A 25,252-nucleotide genomic window follows, 5' to 3' on the forward strand; every position below is an offset into this window, starting at 1 on the left:
AAAGACAAAGACGGAATGCAAGTTGGAAAACAGATATAGGGGGATAGAAGACACAGAATGTACCTCCCTGCCCACTATGGGAGGTCAGGAACCCAAACCCAGTAATACATTTAATTATTTTATAAATGTAAATATATTTTTAACCATTGTATTGTTTTTAAACTGCATTTTAATTACATCTGATAAAATCCCACAGTATACATTTTGGGGAAACCCTGTATTTAAAACAGATCTCAACAAAACACGAACAAACAAAATTTAAATGATCAAACTCGAACAATAAATAACATCTATGATTTGCTTTTAATTTATCAAAATCTAAAACGAGTTCAGTTCACTTCGGCAAGATCATTTTTCTTGGATTAAATCCTTAAAAGGACCGAAAAAAAAACCCCAACAAAATGGCATAAAATATCCAAACATGAATATGCTATTGGAACGTTAGTAGAAAACTGGTTATATCAAAGAAGTATTTGTATGAGAAAAAAAATAAATAAATACAAGCGAACAAAATCACCAAAAAAAAATTACATAAAACTTAGGAAAATAGATTTTCCAGCGTTCACAAAAATGGCTTATGATAATACGATATATCTTAAAAACTGGAAATTTACTCCAAACAAAGAATGGAATATGCCTATTTTTTTTCAAGTATATCAAATTTTAATTTTAAAAATTATGTAGTGTTATGTCATGTAAATTGAGTTAAATTAGCCAATTTAAAAAGAAGGGTGCATTTCGATTTTGTTTTTTTGTTTTTAAGGGTTTTACGGCGATTGCAACACATTTAGGTTGTATCAGCGGCAGTAAAAAGGAAGAAAATGGGATAGTAAAAATGTTCTACAATTACAATTAAAGTACCCAAGAAAAAGTAAGACATAGGGGAACTGGGAACAAAGGGATCAGATGTAGATTCCAAGAGCATACCACCAATGTACATAGTTTGAGATCACCTATAAGTCTCATCCGGACAAGCACAAAATCCAACAAAGAGGAATACACTCAAATCCTTACATTATACATTCAAAATAACAAATATAATAATACATAACAGAGAGATGATTAACAAGGAAAAAAATATCATCTCCCAAAACAATAATGTGACTGTTTCCCTCCCAGCCAGGACTCCCGCCAGGGCCAGGACAAAACCAAACACGTAATCTCATTCCAAGACAAAGACAGAAAGCATGTTAGAAACAGATAGAAGACGCAGTATGTACCTCCCTGCCCGCTATGGGAGGTCAGGATCCCCACCCAGGAAAACAGATATAAGCGGATAGAAAACACAGAATGTACCCCCCTGCCCACAATGGGAGGTCAGGAACCCCACCCAGTCCTAGCGAAGGACTCCGGTCAGATTCAGGACAAGACTTAGTAATCTCATTCCAAGACAAAGACAGAAAGCAATTGGAAAACAGATAAACGGGATATAAGATACATCAACTACCTCCCTGCCCACTGTGGGAGGTCAGGAACCCCACCCAGTTTATTATGACATCTAACATTCGTCTGACAACAAAGGAAAAGAAAATGTCATATATGAAAGATCTTTAATAAAATGTTCTTATCATATATAGCATCAAGAATTTGTCTGATGTCATAGTATTAGAAAAAGTTATAAAAAAGCTCTAAAACAAAAGGTATTCGTTATTTATTATGGCATCAAGAATTTGTCTGATCTCCTAGTATTAGAAAATACCATATGAAAATATTTGACAAAAAGTATTCGTCTTTTATTATGGCATCAAGAATTTGTCTGATCTCCTAGTATTAGAAAATACCATATGAAAATCTTTGACAAAAAGTAATCGTCTTTTATTATGGCATCAAGAATTTGTCTGATCTCCTAGTATTAGAAAATACCATATGAAAATATTTGACAAAAAGTATTCGTCTTTTATTATGGCATCAAGAATTTGTCTGATCTCATAGTATAAGAAAAAGTCGTATAAACGCTCTATAACAAAATGTATTCGTTATATATTACTATGGCATCAAGAATTTGTCTGATCTCATAGTATTAGAATATATAAAATAATAGAGATAATAGAAACGATATAGAATATATAAAAGCTTTATGGCATCAAGTATTTTTATGATCTCATAGTATTAGAAAATGTCATATTATGAAAGCTCTATGACAAAATGTATTCGTTATATATTATGGCATCTGCCATTCGTGGCCAATAGTCTTACATGGCATTTATGTTTATTTTTCATGCAAAAAAATTATAAGATTTATTCATTTATGGATTTTCAAAATTTAAAAACTGTTTTCCCTTTAAGAATACTGCATTAATATACATAGTAAGAAAACTCCATTTCAACGATTTATAGATTATCTCTTGTAGTACCTAGTATTATGCAACAGTGAACCAACCCTGGAGACAAATTTCCCCTTTGGGATGAATAAAGGGAGTTTTATTTTAAAATGTTATTTATTTTATAACAATTTGAGTTATTTGACTAGTAATAAAGTACCCGTATGTTTGAGATTATTTCCAATACAACAATGAGGTTATAATTTGAGTTATCAGACCTGTAATAAAGTACCCGTATGTTTGAGAGTATTTCCAATACAACAATGAGGCCATAATTTGGCTTATCAGACCTGTAATAAAGTACCCGTATGTTTGAGAGTATTTCCATTACAACAATAAGGTTCTAATTTGAGTTATCAGATCTGTAATAAAGTACCCGTATGTTTGAGAGTATTTCCAATACAACAATGAGGCCATAATTTGGCTTATCAGACCTGTAATAAAGTACCCGTATGTTTGAGAGTATTTCCAATACAACAATGAGGCCATAATTTGGCTTATCAGACCTGTAATAAAGTACCCGTATGTTTGAGAGTATTTCCAATACAACAATGAGGCCATAATTTGGCTTATCAGACCTGTAATAAAGTACCCGTATGTTTGAGAGTATTTCCAATACAACAATGAGGCCATAATTTGGCTTATCAGACCTGTAATAAAGTACCCGTATGTTTGAGAGTATTTCCAATACAACAATGAGGCCATAATTTGGCTTATCAGACCTGTAATAAAGTACCCGTATGTTTGAGAGTATTTCCAATACAACAATGAGGCCATAATTTGGCTTATCAGACCTGTAACAAAATACCCGTATGTTTGAGAGTATTTCCAATACAACAATGAGGCCATAATTAGGGTTATCAGACCTGTAATAAAGTACCCGTATGTTTGAGAGTATTTCCAATACAACAATGAGGCCATAATTTGGCTTATCAGACCTGTAATAAAGTACCCGTATGTTTGAGAGTATTTCCAATACAACAATGAGGCCATAATTTGGCTTATCAGACCTGTAATAAAGTACCGTATGTTTGAGAGTATTTCCAATACAACAATGAGGCCATAATTTGGGTTATCAGACCTGTAATAAAGTACCCGTATGTTTGAGAGTATTTCCAATACAACAATGAGGCTATAATTAGGGTTATCAGACCTGTAATAAAGTACCCGTATGTTTGAGAGTATTTCCATTACAACAATGAGGTTATAATTTGGCTTATCAGACCTGTAATAAAGTACCCGTATGTTTGAGAGTATTTCCAATACAACAATGAGGCCATAATTTGGCTTATCAGACCTGTAATAAAGTACCCGTATGTTTGAGAGTATTTCCAATACAACAATGAGGCCATAATTTGGCTTATCAGACCTGTAATAAAGTACCCGTATGTTTGAGAGTATTTCCAATACAACAATGAGGCCATAATTTGGCTTATCAGACCTGTAATAAAGTACCCGTATGTTTGAGAGTATTTCCAATACAACAATGAGGCCATAATTTGGCTTATCAGACCTGTAATAAAGTACCCGTATGTTTGAGAGTATTTCCAATACAACAATGAGGCCATAATTTGGCTTATCAGACCTGTAATAAAGTACCCGTATGTTTGAGAGTATTTCCATTACAACAATGAGGTTATAATTTGGGTTATCATATCTGTAATAAAGTACCCTTATGTTTGAGAGTGTGTCAAAGCAACTGCAGAAAAGCATTTACCAATAGCTCAAATAAACAGCAAAAAGGAATGGATGACAAATGAAATTCTAAACCTATTTGAAGAAAGACGAAAATGCAACAGAGGGTCTGCAGAATACCAAACATTGAACAACCACATTAAATCCAAATGCATCGAGGCACACGAGAACTATCTAGACTGGAAATGCTGCGAAATCGAAAGAGAATACAAACCCAACCCCCAACAAGCTCACCAAAGAATAAAAGAACTATCAGGGAAAAGGAAAAGCAAAGCAGCAGGAAGTTGTATCCAAAACAAACAAGGGGAACTGCTATTTGAAGAACAACATATAGAAAGCCGATGGGTAGAATACATAGGCAAACTGTACAATGATCCAAATAGAAATGAACCACCACTGAAATTCAAAGAACCATTAAGCGGACCAAACATCACCAAAAGTGAAATTGAACATGCCATGGAACGAATGAGGGATGGTAAAGCAACAGGCCCTGATGAAATATCTGTAGAGGTATTAAAAAGCCTAGGAGATCTAGCAATTGATGAACTTCACATATTATTCAACAATATATACAATACTGGGAAAATTCCAGAAGATCTCTGTAACTCTATTTTCATAGCAATACCAAAGAAAGCAGGTGCAGTCAGATGCGAAAATTTTAGAACTATAAGTTTAATAAGCCACATCAACAAAATACTGTTGCGTATAATTATCAACAGGCTAAGGAATAAGATTAACCCCGAAATCGCAGAAGAACAATAACAGAGGGACAAGGAACGCAATATACCTCCTCCGTGTTTTAAGTGAAAGAGCTATACAGGTTCAGACCCCACTATACCTCTGTTTTGTCGACTACAAAAAAGCTTTTGATAGAGTACGCCACGAAGAAATACTAAAACAACTGCACTCCATTGGCGCTGATGAGAAAGACCTCAGACTCATGCAAACATTATACTACACCCAGCAGGCATCTATCAAAATCGGAAACTCTACAGGAAATTCCATTCCTATTAAGAAAGGAGTCCGTCAAGGGTGTGTTGCCTCACCAGATCTGTTTAATCTATACCAAGAAACAATCATGAGGGGCATAAATAATATGGAGGGAATAAAAGTGGGAGGTCACAACATAAATAATATAAGATACGCAGACGATACGGTACTCATTGCAACATCAGAAATCCAACTTCAAAAGATTGTTGACAAAGTGGTAGTAGATAGTGAAGCCAAGGGAATGGAAGTGAATATCACCAAAACGGAATGCATGGTAATACAGAAAAACCCCGAAAACAACAACACCTGCAATATAACGATTCACGGCGAGCAACTTACCAACGTAGAAAGTTTTAAATACCTAGGTTCAATAGTGACAACAGATGGAAGATGTAACCGAGACATACGAGCAAGAATAGCTCAAGCCAAACAGGCCTTCATGGACCTGGGAAACATTTTGAAAAACAAACAGATGTCGTTCGGGATTAGATTCCGAGTCTTGAAGTGCTACGTGTGGCCAATCTTGTTATACGGATGCGAAAGCTGGACTACAAATGCAGAAACACAAAAGAACATTGAAGCTTTTGAAATGTGGTGCTTGAGAAGGATGCAGAGAATATCGTATACTGCACACAAAACGAACGAAGAAGTGCTAAAACAAACATACCAACAAAGGAAACTAATGCCCTTAATAGTGGATCGACAACTATCCTTTTTCGGACACATAGTAAGGAAAGATAAGAATGAATACCTGGCAAGTTGTGGAAAAATACCTGGTAAACGCGCCCGGGGGAGACAAAGAAAAACACTCATAGACCAACTGAAGGGCTTCACCAGCCTAACAATCCAAGAGCTGTTTGAAAAGGCAAGAGACAGGGAGGAATGGAGAGAGATAATTCATGCAGTATCCGAAGCCTGGACCAGGCATGGAACCTAGAAGAAGAATGTTTGAGAGTATTTCCAATACAACAATGAGGCCATAATTTGGCTTATCAGACCTGTAATAAAGTACCCGTATGTTTGAGAGTATTTCCAATACAACAATGAGGCCATAATTTGGCTTATCAGACCTGTAATAAAGTACCCGTATGTTTGAGAGTATTTCCAATACAACAATGAGGCCATAATTTGGCTTATCAGGCCTGTAATAAAGTACCCGTATGTTTGAGATTATTTCCAATACAACAATGAGGCCATAATTTGGCTTATCAGACCTGTAATAAAGTACCCGTATGTTTGAGAGTATTTCCAATACAACAATGAGGCCATAATTTGGCTTATCAGACCTGTAATAAAGTACCCGTATGTTTGAGAGTATTTCCAATACAACAATGAGGTTATAATTTGGCTTATCAGACCTGTAATAAAGTACCCGTATGTTTGAGAGTATTTCCAATACAACAATGAGGTTATAATTTGGCTTATCAGACCTGTAATAAAGTACCCGTATGTTTGAGAGTATTTCCATTACAACAATAAGGTCCTAATTTGAGTTATCAGACCTGTAATAAAGTATACATTGGTTTGAGAGTATTTCCATTACATAAAATAATAAATAAGCATATTTCTATAGCGCCTTCGTAAAAAAAAAGCGCTTTAAAAAAATTTAAAAAAATTTTAATAATAAAGGACATTGTTTATCCAGGTAACAATAATGTTGCAAGTCCAATTAAACCAAAATATCAAAACAATTAAGAGCATAAAAAGGTCATCAAAACATCATCAATAAGTCACATACAATACATTTAAAATTCAATTAAGTAAATATTTCCTGAACAGATGTGTTTTCATGGATTTTTTGAAAATGTCTATTGAGCTCGAGAATTTCACAGATTGAGGGAAATCATTCCAAAATGTGGGTCCGAATTTCATAAGGGACCTATCACCAAAATACTTAAGTTAAGTTTTAGGAGATGCTAACAATTTTGAATCGTGGGATCTAAGATTTCTCAGAGGTATGTACGGTGGGAGTAAGCGTTAAATGTAGAGGGGGACAGAAGACTCAAATACACCAAAGCAGACAAGGGCTATTTTGCATTCAATTCTAGCCCGGACTGGCAGCCAGTGGAGGGTTCGAAGCATATATATCCTTTGTATCATCGTAATGAGATTTTCCCTGAACTATCCTAGCCGCACAATCCTGTACTCTCTGGAGCTTGTTTATTCTGTTATTAGGGAGACCAGCGAGGAGTGAAACCTCCGAGGTATATCATATCGGGTTGAGAAAGGTACTGGAATTGAATGTCAAGCAAAGGATATGAACATTGGGAATAATCGATTTCCGTTTGCTATAGTGGGAATAAAGACACTTCCATACAAATTGGAAATAGCTCAAAATAGACAATTAGATAACGATGCCTCAAGAAACAATTGTCATAATGTAAAAAATGACATTGATTGGTAAACGTAGCAAACTACACAGGCTTTACAATCGATGGTATGTATTTAAGTAAAATACCCACTGTTCTACCGCTTGATCAATAGAACCAACACAGAATCTATATAGAAACTTACACGTTTATAATATGATGGAGAAAATCGTGTGATAAATAGCCACCCATTTGGTGGAATAAAAACAATAACAACGATCAGAGAGATAGAAGTCAATTTCATTCATGATTTTGTTTATGGTTTGGTTTTTAAGGGTTTTACGGCGCTTGCAACACATTCAGGTCATATCAGCGCCAGTAAAAAGGGAGAATATGGGATAGTAAAAAGTTCTAAAATTACAATTAAAGCACCCAAGAAAAGGTCAAACAAAGGGGAACTGGTTCAAATAGGAAAGATGTAGATTCCAAGAGCACACTATCAAAGTACTTAGTTTGAGATCACCTAAAAGTCTCATTCATTCACAAGCATAGGTCCCAACTAAGACGGATACACTCAAATGTTTACAAATTATATATACTATGTAAACAAAACAATACACTGCATAACAGAGAGACGATGGACAAGGGAAAAAAATATCATCTCCCAAATAACTATACATTTGACTGTTTCCCTCTCAGCTAGGGTATAGGGCAGGGCCTGGACAAAATCAAGTAATCTCATTCCAAGACAAAGACGGAAAGCAAGTTGGGAAACAGATATAGGGGATAGAAGACACAGTATGTACCTCCCTGCCCACTATGGGAGGTCAGGAACCCCACCCAGTGATTTTGTTTATAAACAACCAACTATGTTTGTCCGAGCAGTGTGAAGGTGTGTCACAAATCCCATGTTTTGATTGGTCAAATATCAACTAGTTAATTCCTGTACCTCAACCTTTTAATTGTAAAATTTACTTTCAGAGGTTTGATCTTGCCTGACACAATATTATTTTGAGACAATAGCAGACCTGCCAACCCTTCACATTCCAAAAGTGGAATCAGAGCACATAAACATAGGAATTTGAGACAAAAAATAGGAATTTCGCCTGGCCATGACATTGTGTACAATGGACATCCAAAATGAGTAACATCTAGAGAAAATGCATACAATGCGTACAATCTTGCAAAACGATAAATAGCCCTAAATTTGAAAATGGGCTATTAGACCATACTAGGGATGTTATAATAGATCATTTAAATTCATGAATAAATAAATTAAATCTTTATATAGAGAATGTAAATGGTATCAACTTCCAGAATACACATATAATGTATATGGTGCAGCTCGAAGCTCGAAGAAATAAATAACAATGTGAAATTCAATTCAATATAATACAACAACAGATAAAATGGACACAATAGATGCAATATCTATTGTTCTAGTTTAATTCATGCTTCCTTACAAAAGAGCATACAATTTCCTGCTCATCCAATTTTTTGTTTATTCATCTTTAAAACGCCACTACCACATTATCTCATTCGTCTGTAGTGTTTCATTCATTCTGTTTTGTTGATAAAAGGGAAACCTGAAACGTCCATTTTATTTTTTCATATATTGAATAGCTTACATTCAATTTCACATTGTTATTTAGAATCCATATATATAAAGCTTACATGAACCCAGATACTACTATATTGAACTTCCTATATGAACGTCCAGGTCAGCAAAGAGATTAAAGTGTTTAATAAAATTAACAGAGTGTATGATTGTTAACAATGCTTAAATAATAATTTTTACAAAATAATTGCAAAATGTGTGCAATGAGCAAAAATGTGTAAAAATACGAATTTTTAAAACGTAAGTTTGGCATCGCCGTGTTAAGTCACATCCTTGACAATAGTTTGTTTGGGTTTTTTATGTTTTGTTTTTTAAGGGTTTTACAGCACTTGCAACACATTAAGGTCATATCAGCGCCAGTAAATAGGAATAAAATGGGATGGCAAAAGGTTCTAGAATTATAATTAAAGCACCCAAAAAATGGTAAGGCAAAGAGAAATTTGTTCAAATAGGAAACAGATGTAGATTCCAAGAGCACACTATCAAAGTACTTAGTTTGAGATCATCTAAAAGTCTCATCCAGACAAGCACAGGTCCCGACTAAGACTAAGAGGGATACACTTAAATGCTTACAAATCATATATTATTAATAATATGTAAACAATATATAATAAAGTGCACAACAGAGAGATGATTTATAAGACAAAAAATATAATCCCCAAAACTATGACTTTACATTTGACTGTTTCCCTCCCAGCCAGGGCCTGGAAAAACAAAAACAAACAAGTTATCTCATTCCAAGACAAAGACAAAAAGCATGTTGGAAAACAGATACAGTGGGATAGAAGACACAGTAAGTACATCCCTGCCAACTATGGGAGGTCAGGAACCCCACCCAGTGACATTAGTTTGTTTTATAACAGATTACTGAATTCCCAGTGAGAGACTAATGGACCTTTAAATATGACTTAAAACCCTGAAGACCTGAAGCTGATATGTTCCAGCTTGAATTCTATTTCGTATCCAAAGGGGTAAAAGTAAACTTGAGTGATTTGACAGGTTTCAATAAAAGTCGATATTCAAACTCCGTGTCCACACTTTTCGCTGCCAAACCAACTTTCATCTTATGTAGCAGTTTTGTGACAATGAGAAACAACTCCTGTTCAAAGAGGCATCTTCCAGGGCATCCTCTGGGTCCCATTCCAAAAGGAAGCAAAGCCCAACTACTGTCACTATCAGCTTTACTTTTTGAATCTCCTTTTACGTCAGGTCCTTGTTTATTTTGTCGCAGCCAACGTTCTGGCATGAAAACGTGAGGATTTTCAAAAACGTTTTCGTCACGACAAGCTATGGCATTGTACATGTAGATCGTGGCACCGGCTGGTACATTGTATCCCCCTAATACAACGTCCACTGGCAAAACCCTCGCAGGTCCAAAAGGAAAAATATTTCTAAACCTGTAAACTTCTTTCACAAAAGCTTTCAAATAAGGCATTTTATCAAAATGTTCTTGCGTTACATAAGTCTTATCCTCTTCTTTACCGAGAACGTTTTGAATTTCGTCTCGAAGTTTGTCCTGCTTATCTGGGTGCTTGGCCAGTGTGTGCAAGACAACATGCATCACAGATGCTGTTGTGTCCATTGAAGCTGTGAAAGCGCCATCTATGATCAATGCTACTTTGTCTTCTGTTGTGTAATTGAGTAATGACCTAATCATATTTCGCTCATCAGAAACAGATTTGCCATCCATTTCATTTAGGTTGATTTTCTCCTTGGCCTCTCTTACATATTTCAGGGACAAATCAGAAAATCTACCTTTAGCGGACTCGAATGATTTGTAATTTTTGCTTTTGTAAAACCTGAAGGCAATAGATTTCCCAATTGTAGTCGTGTACAGTATATCAAACAAATCCCATGCTGCTTTAAGTGACTTCGTTTCTTCAGTCTGAATCTCATCTAAGAATCCAAGCCTTCTGTTAAAGATGGCTGTGCCGGCACTTTCGGCTCCGTATGCCATAAAAGCTTCCTCGGCTGTGTAGTTTTCCATGTTTCCACGGGTCACCATCTTCATGAAATCATCCGCAACGCCATTCATCATTGGAAGATACTGGGACAGCTGTCCGGGTCTCATTAATATTCTCTGCATTGGCGCTCGGAGTTCCCACCATTCTGGGCCTATTGTATTTGTAATATTGCGTGGCCTCTTTGTACGCCTGTAGTAGACATCAAAAATTTCAAAGTTAGGCCTGAGTGGATACTTCCCCTCGTTCCGCATCATTTGGGCCACGTCTTTGGGATCACTGATAATAACAGATGGATGGCTTAACCGAATTTTGAATATTGAGCCGTACTTTTTATACATCTCCTGTAATAGAAGGTCTACAGTCCCAGTTGTGTATTCAGTAAACGGTTTCAGATGGAAAAGGAATCCGATGTAAGGTAAGTTGTAAATACCAGTGGGACCTGGAATGGCCTCAAATGGCTTTGCTGGTGTTTGATCAGACTTTATTTCATCCACTAGACAGGGGGTTGTTTTAGCCGACACTGAGCACATACGAAAGCAGATATTGATTCGCTGGCCCGTCATGCTTTTCCCGATATTCAATAATAACATTTTTGTAGTTCTTGCACGGGGCAGCATTTTCTATAAATGTTTATCTGTTTCCCGAAATATCTGAAAAGAAAACAAGAAAGATTTCAGAGCATGTGCCAGAAGTTGGATTTAAAAAGGATGTCAGAATTTTGGCATAGGTTTCAGCGGAGTGCTGAAGCTACTTAGAAACATACAAGAGCAGAAAGCAAGTGGACCACACAGCATCCCAAATCATATCCTACTAACATTATGCAATAGAACTTGCGCCTGCGATAACAAAAAAATTTAACTTGTCCCTCAAACTCAAATATGGAATCATCCAAAAAAAAAATGAGGAAACACGCAAATATAACACCAGTTCTCAATAAAGGCTGTAAACATGTTGCACCAAACTACAGGCTTGCATCTCTGACATGTGACTCTTGTAAATATTGGAACATAATATACTATGCCATCATATAATGGAACATATTGAAACAAACAGGTTAACATCTCGACATGAGTTCAGACATTTGTGTGAAAGCCAACTAATTATAACAATGCATGAAATTGTGTAATCTTTTGACAATACAATGCAAACTGACCCAAACATCTGAGACTTAAGCAAGCATTTGACACAGTCCCAAACAACAAACACCTCTATAAATTAAAAGGTTATTACATAAAAGGTAATATCCACAAAAAAGTGGCTTTCATCATTTCTGACACAAAGAACACAGCGAGTTGTTGTCGAAGGTCCATCATGATCATTCTATCAAGTTTACTTGAGAGGTTCACAAGAGACAGTTCTAGGTCTAATACTCTTCCTCTGTCACATAATTTACCTCCCACAAGCTGTAGTATCTAAAAAAAGGCTCTTTGCAGATGACTGTCTTCTCTATAGGCACATCAAATCACCAAATTCAACTGCAAGCAGACTTTAAAAATCGTGAACAATGGGCACACACCTGAGGCATGCACTTGACTGAAACCAAATGCTACAAGATGGAGATACTTCACTGCAAACTATCACTGACTTAGATCCAACTATTAAACAGCTCAAATATGGATTTTCTGCTACTTGTTTTATTTATTATTTAAAAGGAACAATTCACGTAAAACATTTGTGCAACAAGATCAATCATTGGCATTTAAACGTAAATAGTAGATGTTTCACCAACTGGCAAGGTCCTTGACCCTTTTGATCTCTGTCATCAGGCGACCCACTGTTTCTTTCATCTTCCGCCATGCCCTCTCTCTCTCTCTCTCTCTCTTGTCATAGTGACATCCCTTCCCCTTTGCAAATCATGGAAAACGAAAACTGTCTGCTCGGTTTGCAAATACATGTAGGATTTGTCTCTCACTAGGCCTAGGCTAATGGACTAAAAACCAAGACATCGGGTAGTGGGTGTCTAATACACCAAACTATAGATTCTCTATTTGCCCAATTTAATCAGGATGCCTATCACACAGATGCACACACACACACACACACACACACACACACACACACACAAGGGGGGGGGGGAATCAAGGTCATAAGTTACCGTGCACCAAGTTCAATGCCCCCCCCCCCCCCCCCCCCCACGCCCCTCCCTCCCAAAGCACGGTACAAGGTTAGTCTATATCTTACCCTGTACATAGATCCTGAGGCTAAGTGCCCTGTTACCGTGTACGTAGACACTCTGTTTTCAATATAAACATGAGCAAAGATCCTCATTTCTCGGAATATTTTCTTAGAATTTTACCAATTCAATAGGCTGTGAAACAAAATGAAAAAGTATACTTAGGACAAAAAGAGCCTTAAAACTAAAACATTATTATTAAATCCCACATACAGGACAGCATTCACCATGAAGCTGGCTTCAAAGTTGCTAAAGGGAAGGTGTGGAGATGAAGCATGTTGGTGTACTTTACTTGGCCCTCTTACTCTTACTCTTAGGGCCATGGGAGGATGACTGAGTAAAAGTGCCCTTCCTCTTTCTCCCTTGAATTTGTTTATTTATTTATTTATTTTCGGCGGAGCATTGCCGGCAAATTTACAGGCCTGAGAGAAGATAAAATGACGAGAGAGAGAGAGAGAGAGAGAGAGAGAGAGAGAGAGAGAGAGAGAGAGAGAGACATATAGAGAGAGAGAGAGAGGGGGAGGGAGAGAGAGAGAGAGAGAGAGAGAGAGAGAGAGAGAGAGAGAGAGAGAGAGAGACATATATATATAGAGAGAGAGAATGAAAACGAAGAGAAAATGGCAGAGACTGGAGAGAAAATGAGAATATTAATTAATATTATCTAAATATTAATATCACTCCGTGGAAGACACGAGCGTCTCTACTGATAATATTTCAGTGACAGACGACAGACAAAATTAAAAGTCTATCACTGTCAATAACGTCAGCCTACTTATAGTTATAGGTCAAACTAAACAAAACGAACCTCTATCTAGATTATTGTTGTAAGATGTGAGGATGTTACGATCTTACTTTGTTAAAAAGAAAGGAATGCCAACGACAAGCGAAAGATAAGATTAGATGTTTAATTTTAATAATAAAAAGACGAAGTGACTATTACTGTTACTCCAATAGTAGGAAAGTAAACAATATAAGAAGTGGCCAGATATTTTTGGGAAAAATCAACTAAACACTATTTGACGCCACATAGTAAAGACAGACGACATTATGCCAGAAATCCGTCAACTTTTTTCCTACTTCACCTGCGACATTTCCCAAAATCCGCCATTTGATTTTAAAACACTTATAATCAACAATAGTGTATTGTCTCAGAATAAAAATTGTGTTACCAAACGCTACTCACTTATTTACAACTATGTCTACTCACCTATTTACAACTATTTCTTTTTCAAGGCTAGTAGATTCGGGGTTGATATCCCCCAAAATCACACCATGGACTGGATTCATTTCAGCCTCAAGATTCTCTAAAGGTCAGTTTAGGGGGGATGTTGGGAAGAGGAAACGATTAGAATTGTTTGCCATAATTTTACTTTAATAAAGGGTAAACAAGTGATCAAAAATCCGCCATCCGCCAGGCCATTTTTCCCTCGCCCCCGCCTATTTGGCGGAAAATCCGCCAACCTGGCAATATTAGAAGTTTCACACATCAAACAGGAATAAACAATCAAGGGCATTCACTCTTCAAAACAAGGGAACAATACCAGGGTTGCCAGTTTGGCATTTTAAATGCCAGATTCCAAAAATCTGGCATTTTTGAAAACAGTTTGGCATTAGAAAAATCATTTGGCATTTGGCATTTTCATTTGGCATTTTCTTTTCTTGTATATTATACTTCAAATGACACATTTTCTTAATTATTTCTAAACGCGTAAAAACAAACATCTTCACATTTCTTTTTCATTCTTAAAATCCAACCTTGGTGTAGTGGTTTAGCACTCCACTTAGTAGTCAGTAGGTAAATAATTACCCCAACAGGAAATTTAGTATAATTCAAAAAAAAAACAAAAAAAACAAAAAAGAAAAAGAAAAGAAAACACGCAAGCCACCAGGATATGATAGTAAATTGTCTATCAAAAGTGAGTAGTTTTCTTAGTGGGGGTGGGAGTCAACAGACTTTGGCATTTTTTTTGAGTGTTTTGGCATTTTTTGAGTCTTCCCCTGGCATTTTGTTGAAAAATAATCTGGCAACCCTGAACAATACAGAGGATATAACTAACGAAAGAGTGAAAATGGAAAGGCTTCGTATGGGAACAAAACAGACAATGGACGTTTCGGGTACAAACCCTTCGTCAGCACAACAATACACAAATAAACGTGGAAAACAAATAAAATATAATGAAAAATAACTTGTATCGTCTGTACTCAATGGTGGTTGCAGTATGAATGAAATGTTAGCGTGGCGTGGGTAGAGGATAGGGTGCCCCAGGGGGGTGATCTAATTGATAAGCAAAGGTCAGCGTCAGGGAACAGAACTTTCCAGACTATAATGGAAGATAAAAGACATATTGGTAGTAGTAGTAGTAGTAGAACGCTGTAGTGGAACAGTAGGGTGGAGGGGGCGAGGTGAAAGGGTCACGGCGGAGGTGGGGGGGGGGGGGGGGGGGGGGGGGGTTTGTTGGATGAGCGAAGGTCGAATCTTCGCAAAGGAACGATGCGATAGTAAAGTGGAATACACCAATAAATAGATAGATGGATAGGCAGATAGGTAGGTAGATGGTCAGAAAAGAGGGGAGAGAAGGGAGAGAGAGAGAGAGAAATTAATAAAAGAAAAAAAATTAAAATAAAAATTAAAAAAAAAAAGGGGGGGCGGGGGGGGGGTTGGTTTGAGGCGGACCGGTAGAGAGGGGGAATCAGAGAGAGAGAGAGAGAGGGGGGGAGGGAGAAAGAGGGAGGGGGGGACAAAGACAGAAAGAAAGAAAGAAAGAAAGAGAGAGAGAGAGAGAAAGGGTGGAGGGGAGGTGAGAGAGGGCGAGTAAACAGCCGAGTGATAGCTGGGTCTATATGTATATTAATGGATGAAAAAGTGGATGATTGGACACAATGAGAGAGAGCTAGGAAGGTAGATGACTATTAATCGGTGGATAATCAGTAGATAGATAGCTAGCTAGCTAGCTAGCTAGATAGATAGATAGATAGATAGATAGATAGATAGATAGATAGATAGATAGGTAGGTAGAGTTGTACTTTTAGTAGTATGAACAGTAGTAGTAGTAGTCGTAGTAGTAGTAGTGGTAGTAGTAGTAGTAGTAGTAGTAGTAGTAGTAGTAGTAGTAGTAGTAGTAGTAGTAGTAGTAGTAGTAGCAGTAGTAGTAGTAGTAGTAGTAGTAGTAGTAGTAGCAGTAGTAGTAATAGTAGTAGTAGTAGTAGTAGTAGAAGTAGTAGTAGTAGCAGCAGCAGTAGCTGTAGTGGCAGAAGTGAGAGCAGCAGTGGTGATGAATATGGGTGACGTTGACATCTAGTGGTGGTCAATCCTGGTGTTGAGTCCGCGTGGAGTCAGCGTTCCCAACAACTTGATCAGGTGAGTTTCCCTACGTCGACGGGCGGAAGTGTCCGAATGGCAAAAACTGAGCACACACACACACGCACACACTGTACATCGCAGTGGTCTGGCAGATTGAAGTGTTTGGCCACTGCTGTGTCTGCACAGTTCGATATGTCACGCAAGTGCTGCACGAATCTGTCACCCAGCCTCTTTCCGGTCTCACCAACGTAAGCAATCCCACACAGGGAGCACGTAATCGCATAGACTAGATTACGGTCAGTGCAAGTAAACGGCCGCCTGATGTCCCAAATCTTGTCTGGAAAGCTGACTCTGTCATACTCCCACAGGTGCCCACAAGTCTTGCATCGGGGTCGCATACACGATCTGGCTTTAGGTCCATCCCTAGGTATGGGTTCCAGGCGGCTTCTGACAAGGAGATCCCTCAGGTTACGATCCCGTCGATATGCTACCAACGGAGGTTCTGAGAAAACTCTGTGGGTGTCTTCGCCCGCCTGGAGGATCCCATAGTTCTGCAATAGGATGTTCCTCACTTGATCGGCATGGGGGTGATGCGTGAGGACTAAAATGGGACGCTGTGTCTCCTGCTTCCTGGCATTGCGAGGCCTCATTGCTGCTTCTCTCGACACGAGGCTGGCTTTCCGGACAGCCTTAAGCAAAACCCTTTCGGGATATTCCTGTGCCCTAAAAAAAATCGAGCATGCGATCACGTTGAAGCGCAAATTCATCATCTTCCAGACAGAGTCTCCGCAAGCGGAGTATCTGACTGAATGGGATGGAGTCTTTGCACCTCACCGGATGGGATGACCGATAGAGCAGGTAGCTGTGACTGTCCGTTTCCTTGTAGTGTACAGTGGTCGGTACTCCCGTGCTGGTCAATACAGCCTTGATGTCCAAAAAGTTCACCTCAGAGGTTGAAATCTCATAAGTGTACTCTATGGACGGGTGGAAGGAGTCCATCGCTAGGATGAACCCTTTCAACTGGCTGTGGGTCAATGACGTAATGCCGAAACAGTCGTCAATGTACCTTTTGAACAGCTCGGGGGCAGGTCCACTGTACTGATGGAAGAAGGTTTCCTCAAGGTAGCCCATGAAGAGGTTAGCATATGAGGGACCCATCTTGGTGCCCATCGCAACACCTGAGATCTGATGGAAAAATACATCATTGAACTCAAAAGTGTTGAGTGTGAGTACAAGTTCGGTGAGCCTCACAATGCTGTTGCTGGAAATCCCTGGTAATGGATGGCGGTCGACGAAATGCCTGATGGCACGCAGTCCGTCAGGATGCGGTATGGATGTGTACAGTGCCTTCACATCCATGGTGAAAATTAGCCGTGGACGTTCATCCTGGAATCGAATTTCGTCAATGACACCAAGAGCATGGTTAGTGTCCTTGATATACGATGGCAAGGTGGGAACTATACGTTGAAATACCGCATCGAGGAACTGCGATACCTTCTCAGTGGGGCACGAGATAGCCGACACAATCGGCCTTCCAGGTGGAGTGTCAGACAATTCCCGGATCTTGTGTATCTTAGGGAGCATGTAAAAACATGGATTACCTAGGTCGCTGGGGTCGTGTTTAAGGACCTCTGCTCTACTAGGTAATTCTCCCTGCGATATCAAAGACTGGATTGTCTGGTGGACTCTGGTGTTGTTAGCAAGTGTTGGGTCCGAAGTCACTTTCTCATAAAATATCTGGTCACTCAATTGCCTGTGACCCTCAGCTCTATAGAGCTCAGCGTCCCAAACAACTACGGCCCCTCCTTTATCAGCCGCTTTGATCACTATATCACGACGTGATCTAAGTGATCGTACGGCAGCCCATTCAAGACGGGTGAGGTTAGACCTCTTGATAGGTGTGGGTCGTAGTGCCTCTATCTGTCTAAGACAAGTCTGGATAAACAGGTCGAGTGTAGGGGACTTGCCAGGACTAGGAGTCCAGTTACTTTTACGTCGTGAGAAAGCGGCAAACGGATCCTCAGGGTCACGGTCATAGTCATGGTCACGTTCATCATCTTTGAAGTGATACTTCAAGCGTAAAATACGCATGAAGCGACGTACATCCGACTCAATGCGGGACTGGTCGGACGTTCTTCGCAGTGGGATGAACTTGAGACCTTTCCTTAAGACCGATTCCTCTGCACTGCTCAACTGGATGGTCGGGGGGACAGAAACCACCAGCCGGTGGTTGTTGTGGTTCCTACTGGGGGGGATAGCTCCAACATTATCCATCACGTGGGTGGGTTCGCTGGTGGGTGGGGTGAATTGATCGCTTCCAGACTGGTCCCCGGCTGTTGGAGGGACTCCCAAACCACCAATGGTGACTGGCTGGTTATGGGTGCCATTAAGAGCAGTGGGGCCAGAGGAAGGTTCAATGGGTGAATCCACCGATGGGAGTGTTGCCGAATGGGAAGGGAGGTTATCGTCAAGATGTGTAATTCTGTTAGGAAAGAGAGCATCTAATTTACTGGTTTTGACATAATTTAAGCATGCATGGTAATGTTGATTACATAAATGTATGAATAACCTAATGGCTTTGTAAAGTAAATGATTATGATAAGTACGATGCCTCAAGCATGTGGAGGATGTGTCGATGGTGTGTGTTAATTTGGATATCTGTTTGCGAAGGATGTCTGTAGTAAGTCTAAGTCGTTGCATGGCACACTTGGATTCTAATTCCAGAAACTGGGAGAACTGGGATGAGGTTAGAGAGCCTAAAGAAGGGTGGAAATGTGAAACGAATCCTTTAGGGGCCGTGCGTTTCCTAAGGCAGTACATTAAGAAAGTCAAGTGGCTGCTAGCTCGAGTTTTATAGAGGGTGGCGTGGGCGAGAGTGTAGCCTACTTGAGATAGGTGGATAGGGAAAGAGGAAAGAAACGTACGAATGTCCCGTAAGGAAGAACGCAAGAGTTGCTTGGGAGATGTATGAGACATGGTGAAAATAGGGAAAGAGGGCGAAAGGCTAAAAGGATGAGTAAGGTAATCAATAAGTATAGGTAAACTGGAGAGGCGAGTGAATGAGAGAAAGGAAGGGAGGGATAGACTGCTGGTAAGAGAGAGGTAGTGGTTGAAAACGTGGGTGTGGTGAAAAATAATGCTGAGATGTAAATGATGAGGAGAGGGGGGGGGGGGGGGGTAGTGTGCTAAAAGAGGTAGACTGGTAGGGGAGAAGAGTGTAAATAAATATATAAATATGAGAGTAATGAAAAGGTGATGATAGTGCAATGTTGGATAAAACTAGATTGATAAACTGAAAAGTATATTTAAAAAGTGCAACATATAGCAGTACAAATAAAACAGAAATAAACACTATACCTAAGTAAAGTACTAGGTAACACTGATGGGGACGGTCCAAAAACACGGTATGGCAGCAGAAGTATAATTCAAGTGAATCAACGAAAAAACTCAAATGAATCAAAACGGAAAAGCAGAAAACGGTAAGGGCTGCCTTCAGGCAGCCCTTACCGTTTTCTACTTTTAGAGGATATAACTCTGTCATTCCTGCACTTACCAGAATAATTACGCAGTTATTTCCCATCAATTACATTCTACCTTTGAGATGAAAACTTCATTTCAAACGGTGAATGTTTCGATATTCAAGAACTAAACCATAATGAGCAAGTTACAATACAAGCAATAATGGCAGTACGACTGTGTGGTTTACTGGTATGAAACTCGCTTTCGTGTCAGAAAATCCTGGGTTCGAGCCTCGCTCGGCACATAGTTTCCTTAGAAAAGGTTCTTTAGTCACATTCTCTCACCGTACTCGTGTGAAAAATGAGTACCTGGCCGTTAACAGAGTTGTCACTGTCCGAAAAAAAAAGTAAAATCACCTTACGGGCGTCATGTCCCATCCTACATGTTAAGTATTGCTGTTGGCCAGGGACCCTTTGTAAAGCGCTATGAGCACGTTTAGTGGATATTGCGCTGTATAAAAGCTTATTTTAAATAATATTTAATGATATCTATTTCATTCTTGAACGTAACGACCTAATCTTTGAGGCTGTTTTACTCATTTGCGTGCTCTAAAAGTTTTAAACATGAAACGTAGGTGCGATTCTGCCAGACCTCTGCTTCATGACCTGCATTGGCTGCCTGTTGAGAAAAGGATTAAATTCAAAGCCTTTGTTTTAGTGTATCGTTGTCTCGAAAATACTGCCCCGTCCTACCTTTCGGAACTAATTGAAAGATATTCAAAACCCCGCCCCTTACGTTCGGCCAGTGATTCCACCAAACAAGTTGTCCATCGAATTTAGAAAACTGCTGGAATGAGATCCTTTTCTCATTTCGGACCCTCTGTTTGGAATGCCTTACCACAGAGCATTCGTGAAAAAGAATCTTTGTCTATTTTTAAACGTTGCTTTTAAACGTTGGCTTAAAACAAATCTGTTTCGATTTTTATTAGTTAGATGATATGGGAAGCGAGCTAGGTCTAGTTTGTGTTGTGTGTGTTGCTTCTGTGTGTGTGTGTGTGTGTGTGTGTGTGTGTGTGTGCTTGTGTGTGTGTGTGTGCTTCTGTGTGTGTGCTTGTGTGTGTGTGTGTGTGCTTGTGTGTGTGTGCTTGTGTTTATGTGTGTGAATGAGTATTTTCAACCAAAGTAATTTGTGATTTAAGCGCTTAGAGTCCGGTGTCTCGGAGTTATAGCGCTATATAAGTTTTCAACATTATTATTATTAACATAGGGTCTACTTATTCGGTTAAACTGAACACAACTCACAAAATCAAACAATTTATTAAAACAACAAGCCACATCGACTCAGCTCGCCATCCCGTGTGGAAAAGTCTTTGAAATATGACAAATAATAAATAAGCCGAGACGTCATACCTTCTAATCTTCTGGTTCCAAGATTCTTTGGAAGTGTGTATGTAACCAGTCCTTTAGAGCACTAATATTGAATATGTTATATTATATTTAATCATAAAGTGGCATAACAATTTTAGTAGCTTGATGTATAGGCAGATTACGGGACGTATAAGAACGCGGATGGACTCATCTTTATCGACGACTGGCATATATTTAGACTAGAAAATAAGATGCCATCACTCTAAAACCAGAAGATGAATTACACAAGCTATGTATTCAGTCCTTCGGATAGACAGTTTTACACTTCCATGAAATCGAAACCAATTTTTTTACATCAGTCTTTTGTTCTGTATTATTGTTAGCGCCGGGCATTCGGAACATTTTCATGTTCTTGTTACGATTGGGTTCCTGGTGGCGTTGTTCCTGTTCCTGGTCGAAGAGTTTCGTATCAGTCATGTCATCAGTAGTACGGCGTGCTTCCTCGTGTTTGTGGTTCCAGACTGAGAGGGAGGGACGTAGGCTGGTTTGCGCGCGTGCTCTCTCTCTCTCTCTCTCTCTCTCTCTCTCTCTCTCTCTCTCTCTCTCTCTCTCTCTCTCTCTCCCCACACATACACATACACACACACACACACACACACACACACATGCATTCACGGACACAGCCAAGGCCTTCACACAGCATAACAATAACGACGTCCGCCCATCTCCACCTATTCTTCGCCCGTAGACTGAACCCTTCCTCACCCCACAGACTAATAGTAATAGCTGTGTTATCTATGCCTCACCCTTCTCCTCACCAAATCACATCTTTTTGTTGACACTCGACACAGGAACAGTGACCATGAACGTGTTCCTGGTGTATGTTCCTGGTAAATGTTCCTAGTTGAGCTGTGTTCCTGGTGTTCCTGTTCTCAAGAACCAAAACCCGTGCGGCACTAATTTATTGTAAGGAAGGGAAGTGTGATGTAAAAAATCGGGTTCTTGTTGCATTGGCGACGAGGTAAACTCAGCAAATCACCAACTTTTCTCAACTCTATGAAAATTTTATCATCATGACTTCCTTCGGCTTCGGTCAGATTGAACAGTTTGTCCCTCAGCTTTGTAGTAGCATCGTTCGGCGACACTTCTATGTTCAAGGTATCAATCCAGGTTCGGAAGTCATCATCACATTTGTTGATGGTTTCAAATCCCCCTTCAAGTTTTGTCTCTGGGCAATCTAGTACGAGGTGGTTTGCATCTTGTGGTGCTTGGTTGCACTTTGGGCATGTTGGTGATTCTTGGAGCCCCCATTTGTGCATGTTGGCAGCTGTTCTTGTATGTTTTGACCGCAGTCTATTTGCAGCTACCCAGTATTTTTTTTTTTTTTTTTTTTTTTGGTTGATCCTGTAGACCTAGGAGGCTTTTACGGGGATCTTCAAAGAAAGCTGTCTTTATCTTAGCTATAATCCCCAAAAACATTTAATTTACTGAGAGATTTAGTAACACCAAATTCCATTTCCGACCAAACATTCGAGGAGATAAGACAAGTACTTCAAAATCTTTTTGAGCCAAAACCACAGAAATTCGTAGCAAGGACAGAATTTGAGAAAAGAATTATAAAGAAGGAGAAGTCAATCGGTGATTTTGTGGCCGCACTAAGAAAGCTGTCACAATACTGTCAAATAGAGGTGCCTAAATGAGTCAATATCTTTGTCTCCACAATATTGTCGGTTTGGTGATCAGGTGGAAAACCGGCTGTGTGAAAAACTAGTCAGATCAATCAACGATGAGACAAATCCAAAGAAAATACTCGCCGAACCAAATCTAACATTACAACGAGCTATCGGAATTGGATTCAATAGTTTGATGTCAAGTCGCCCAGCAACGGCGAGCAACGGTTCTAAACAAAGAAAATCGGTACTTTTTATTCTCCATGCTGGCTAGAACTTTTCATATGTTATGTGATCAGAATTATAAAAGTCAAAACATGATCCTATTTATAATGTTTTTCTCCTCTGGATACACTTTTATTCTCGTCGGAGAAATATTTCATGAGAGCGTCCGACATTGCTCAGATAGTTTAGAACCAGTTACTAGTTACTATGCGTCATTACGAGGGAAATGACGTCATTACTGTTGAAGCCTATTTGTCAAGCTATAAAACTAACGTACGATGGAGCAAAGGGGTTTAAACGAAAACTACCCACAAACAGTAAACCTCATTCGAACTCAACAAAATCAACACAAGTGTTGTGGTAACGATCGCCGAGGTGTAACGTGCAAATTTATCAACGCCGAATGCCATAATTTTGTCATAAAACGGGACACCTGGCAAAATATTGTCTACAACAAAAACAACAAAACTTCAACAACAACAGCAACAATGGCAACTGCTGTCACGTCTATGTAGGATGTTGGCAAGGGAAGAGATAGAGTCAAATAGTTTTCCCCATAGACAATGTTCCAGTTCCACAATATAAAAAGTAATAATTTTAAAATCTTTTACTGGCAGGTACTGTGGTAATCAGTAGTAATCGCAAATTTCTGATTTTGATTCAAATTAAAGTGAACCCTTTATATATCTTCAACATAGGACAGAAGGATTAATAAGTTTAGTTGTTTTTATTTAGAGTGGCTAGCACTATTCAGTATCTGATACTGAATAGTGGTTTTGCACTATTCAGTATCAGATACTGAATAGCGGTTTTCCACTATTCAGTATCTGATACTGAATAGTGGTTTTGTACTATTCAGTATCTGATACTGAATAGTGGTTTTGTACTATTCAGTATCTGACACTGAATAGTGGTTTTGCACTATAATACGGTGTTGTTTTTTTCCGAAACCCGACAAAGAGGGCAGCTGTGGGAGTGAATCTGGGACTCAGAGGAGTGTACACCTGTGGGGAGTGAACCTGGGACTGGGTTTCGGCGGGTTTCGTAATAAAAAGCAATTTTACTTTTTTACGAAACCCGACGACACCTGGCAATATCCGACAAAGTTATGGGAGTTAGGCATCAGCGTGTGTGTGTGTGTGTGTGTGTGTGTGTGTGTGTGAGTGTGTAAGGGAGGCGGGGGGGGGGGGGGGAGGAAGGGATGAACCTGAGAACCAGGGAAGTGTACACCAGTGGGGAGTGAACCTGGGACTCTGGGTTTTGTAAAACAGCAGTAACAAAATGGGGGGGGGGGGGTGTTACTTTTTTACGAAACCCGACAATATGCGGCAAACTTGTGGAAAGTAGGCAAAGCGTGGGACTGAACCTGAGACAGTGAAGTGTACACCAGTGGGGAGTGAACCTGAGACTATGGTTTTCGGCGGGCTTCAGATAATTTCATATAAAAGCAATTACATTTTTATGAAACCCGACGAAACCTGACAATATCCGATAAAGTTATGGGTAGTAGGCAACAGTGGGGAGTGAACCTGAGATTCGAGGAAGTGTACACTAGGGGGGAGTGAACCTGGGACTGGATTTCGGTGAGTTTTGGAGGAAAAAAAAAGCAATTACTTTTTGTTTACGAAATGCGCCAAATCCCAACAAAATGGGGCAAAGTTATGGAAAGTAGGCAAATAATGGGGAGTGAACGTGAGACTAAGGGAAGTGTACACCAATGGGGAGTGAACCTGAGACTCTGGTTTTCGGCGGGTTTCAGCGAGTTTCATATAAAAGCAATTACTTTTTTTCGAAACCCGACAAACCTGGCAATATCCGACAAAGTTATTGAAGTAGGCAACAGTGGGGGGTGATCCTGTGATTCAGGGAAGTGTACACTTGTGGGGAGTGAACCTGGGACTCTGGATTTTGTAAAAAAGCAAAACCAAGGGAAAGGGGGAATTACTTTTTATCGGAAGCCGCCAAAACCCGACAAAGTTATGGGAAGCAAGCAGCAGTGGGGAGTGAATCTGGGATTCGGACACCGATGAGGATTGAACCTGGGACTGCGAGAGGTTCATACCAGTGGACAGGGAGCTCAGAATGTACTTTTATTTCAAAACCTACCGATATTGTCAAAAGTTATGGGAAGTGGGCACCATTGGGCAATGAACCGGGACT

General features: G+C 39.4%; 1 protein-coding gene across 1 annotated transcript; it reads right to left on the reverse strand.

The window, feature by feature from the left end:
* Positions 1-284: 284 nt before the first annotated feature.
* LOC144980278 (putative cytochrome P450 49a1) lies at positions 285-11,761 on the reverse strand. Its single transcript, XM_078927911.1, has one exon. It carries the CDS (start codon positions 11,512-11,514, stop codon positions 9,886-9,888), a length of 1,629 nt encoding a protein of 542 aa, XP_078784037.1. The 5' UTR covers positions 11,515-11,761; the 3' UTR covers positions 285-9,885.
* Positions 11,762-25,252: the final 13,491 nt, after the last annotated feature.

Source organism: Berghia stephanieae, chromosome 9, assembly GCF_034508935.2.
Source record: "Berghia stephanieae isolate SIO BIC M18660-M18661 chromosome 9, UCSD_Bste_1.3, whole genome shotgun sequence".
Classification (NCBI taxonomy): Eukaryota; Metazoa; Mollusca; class Gastropoda; order Nudibranchia; family Aeolidiidae; genus Berghia; species Berghia stephanieae.

What these genes read in the sequence shown, in the direction of transcription:
- LOC144980278 (XM_078927911.1), bottom strand. Translation starts at nt 11,514, where the DNA reads ATGCTGCCCCGTGCAAGAACTACAAAAATGTTATTATTGAATATCGGG.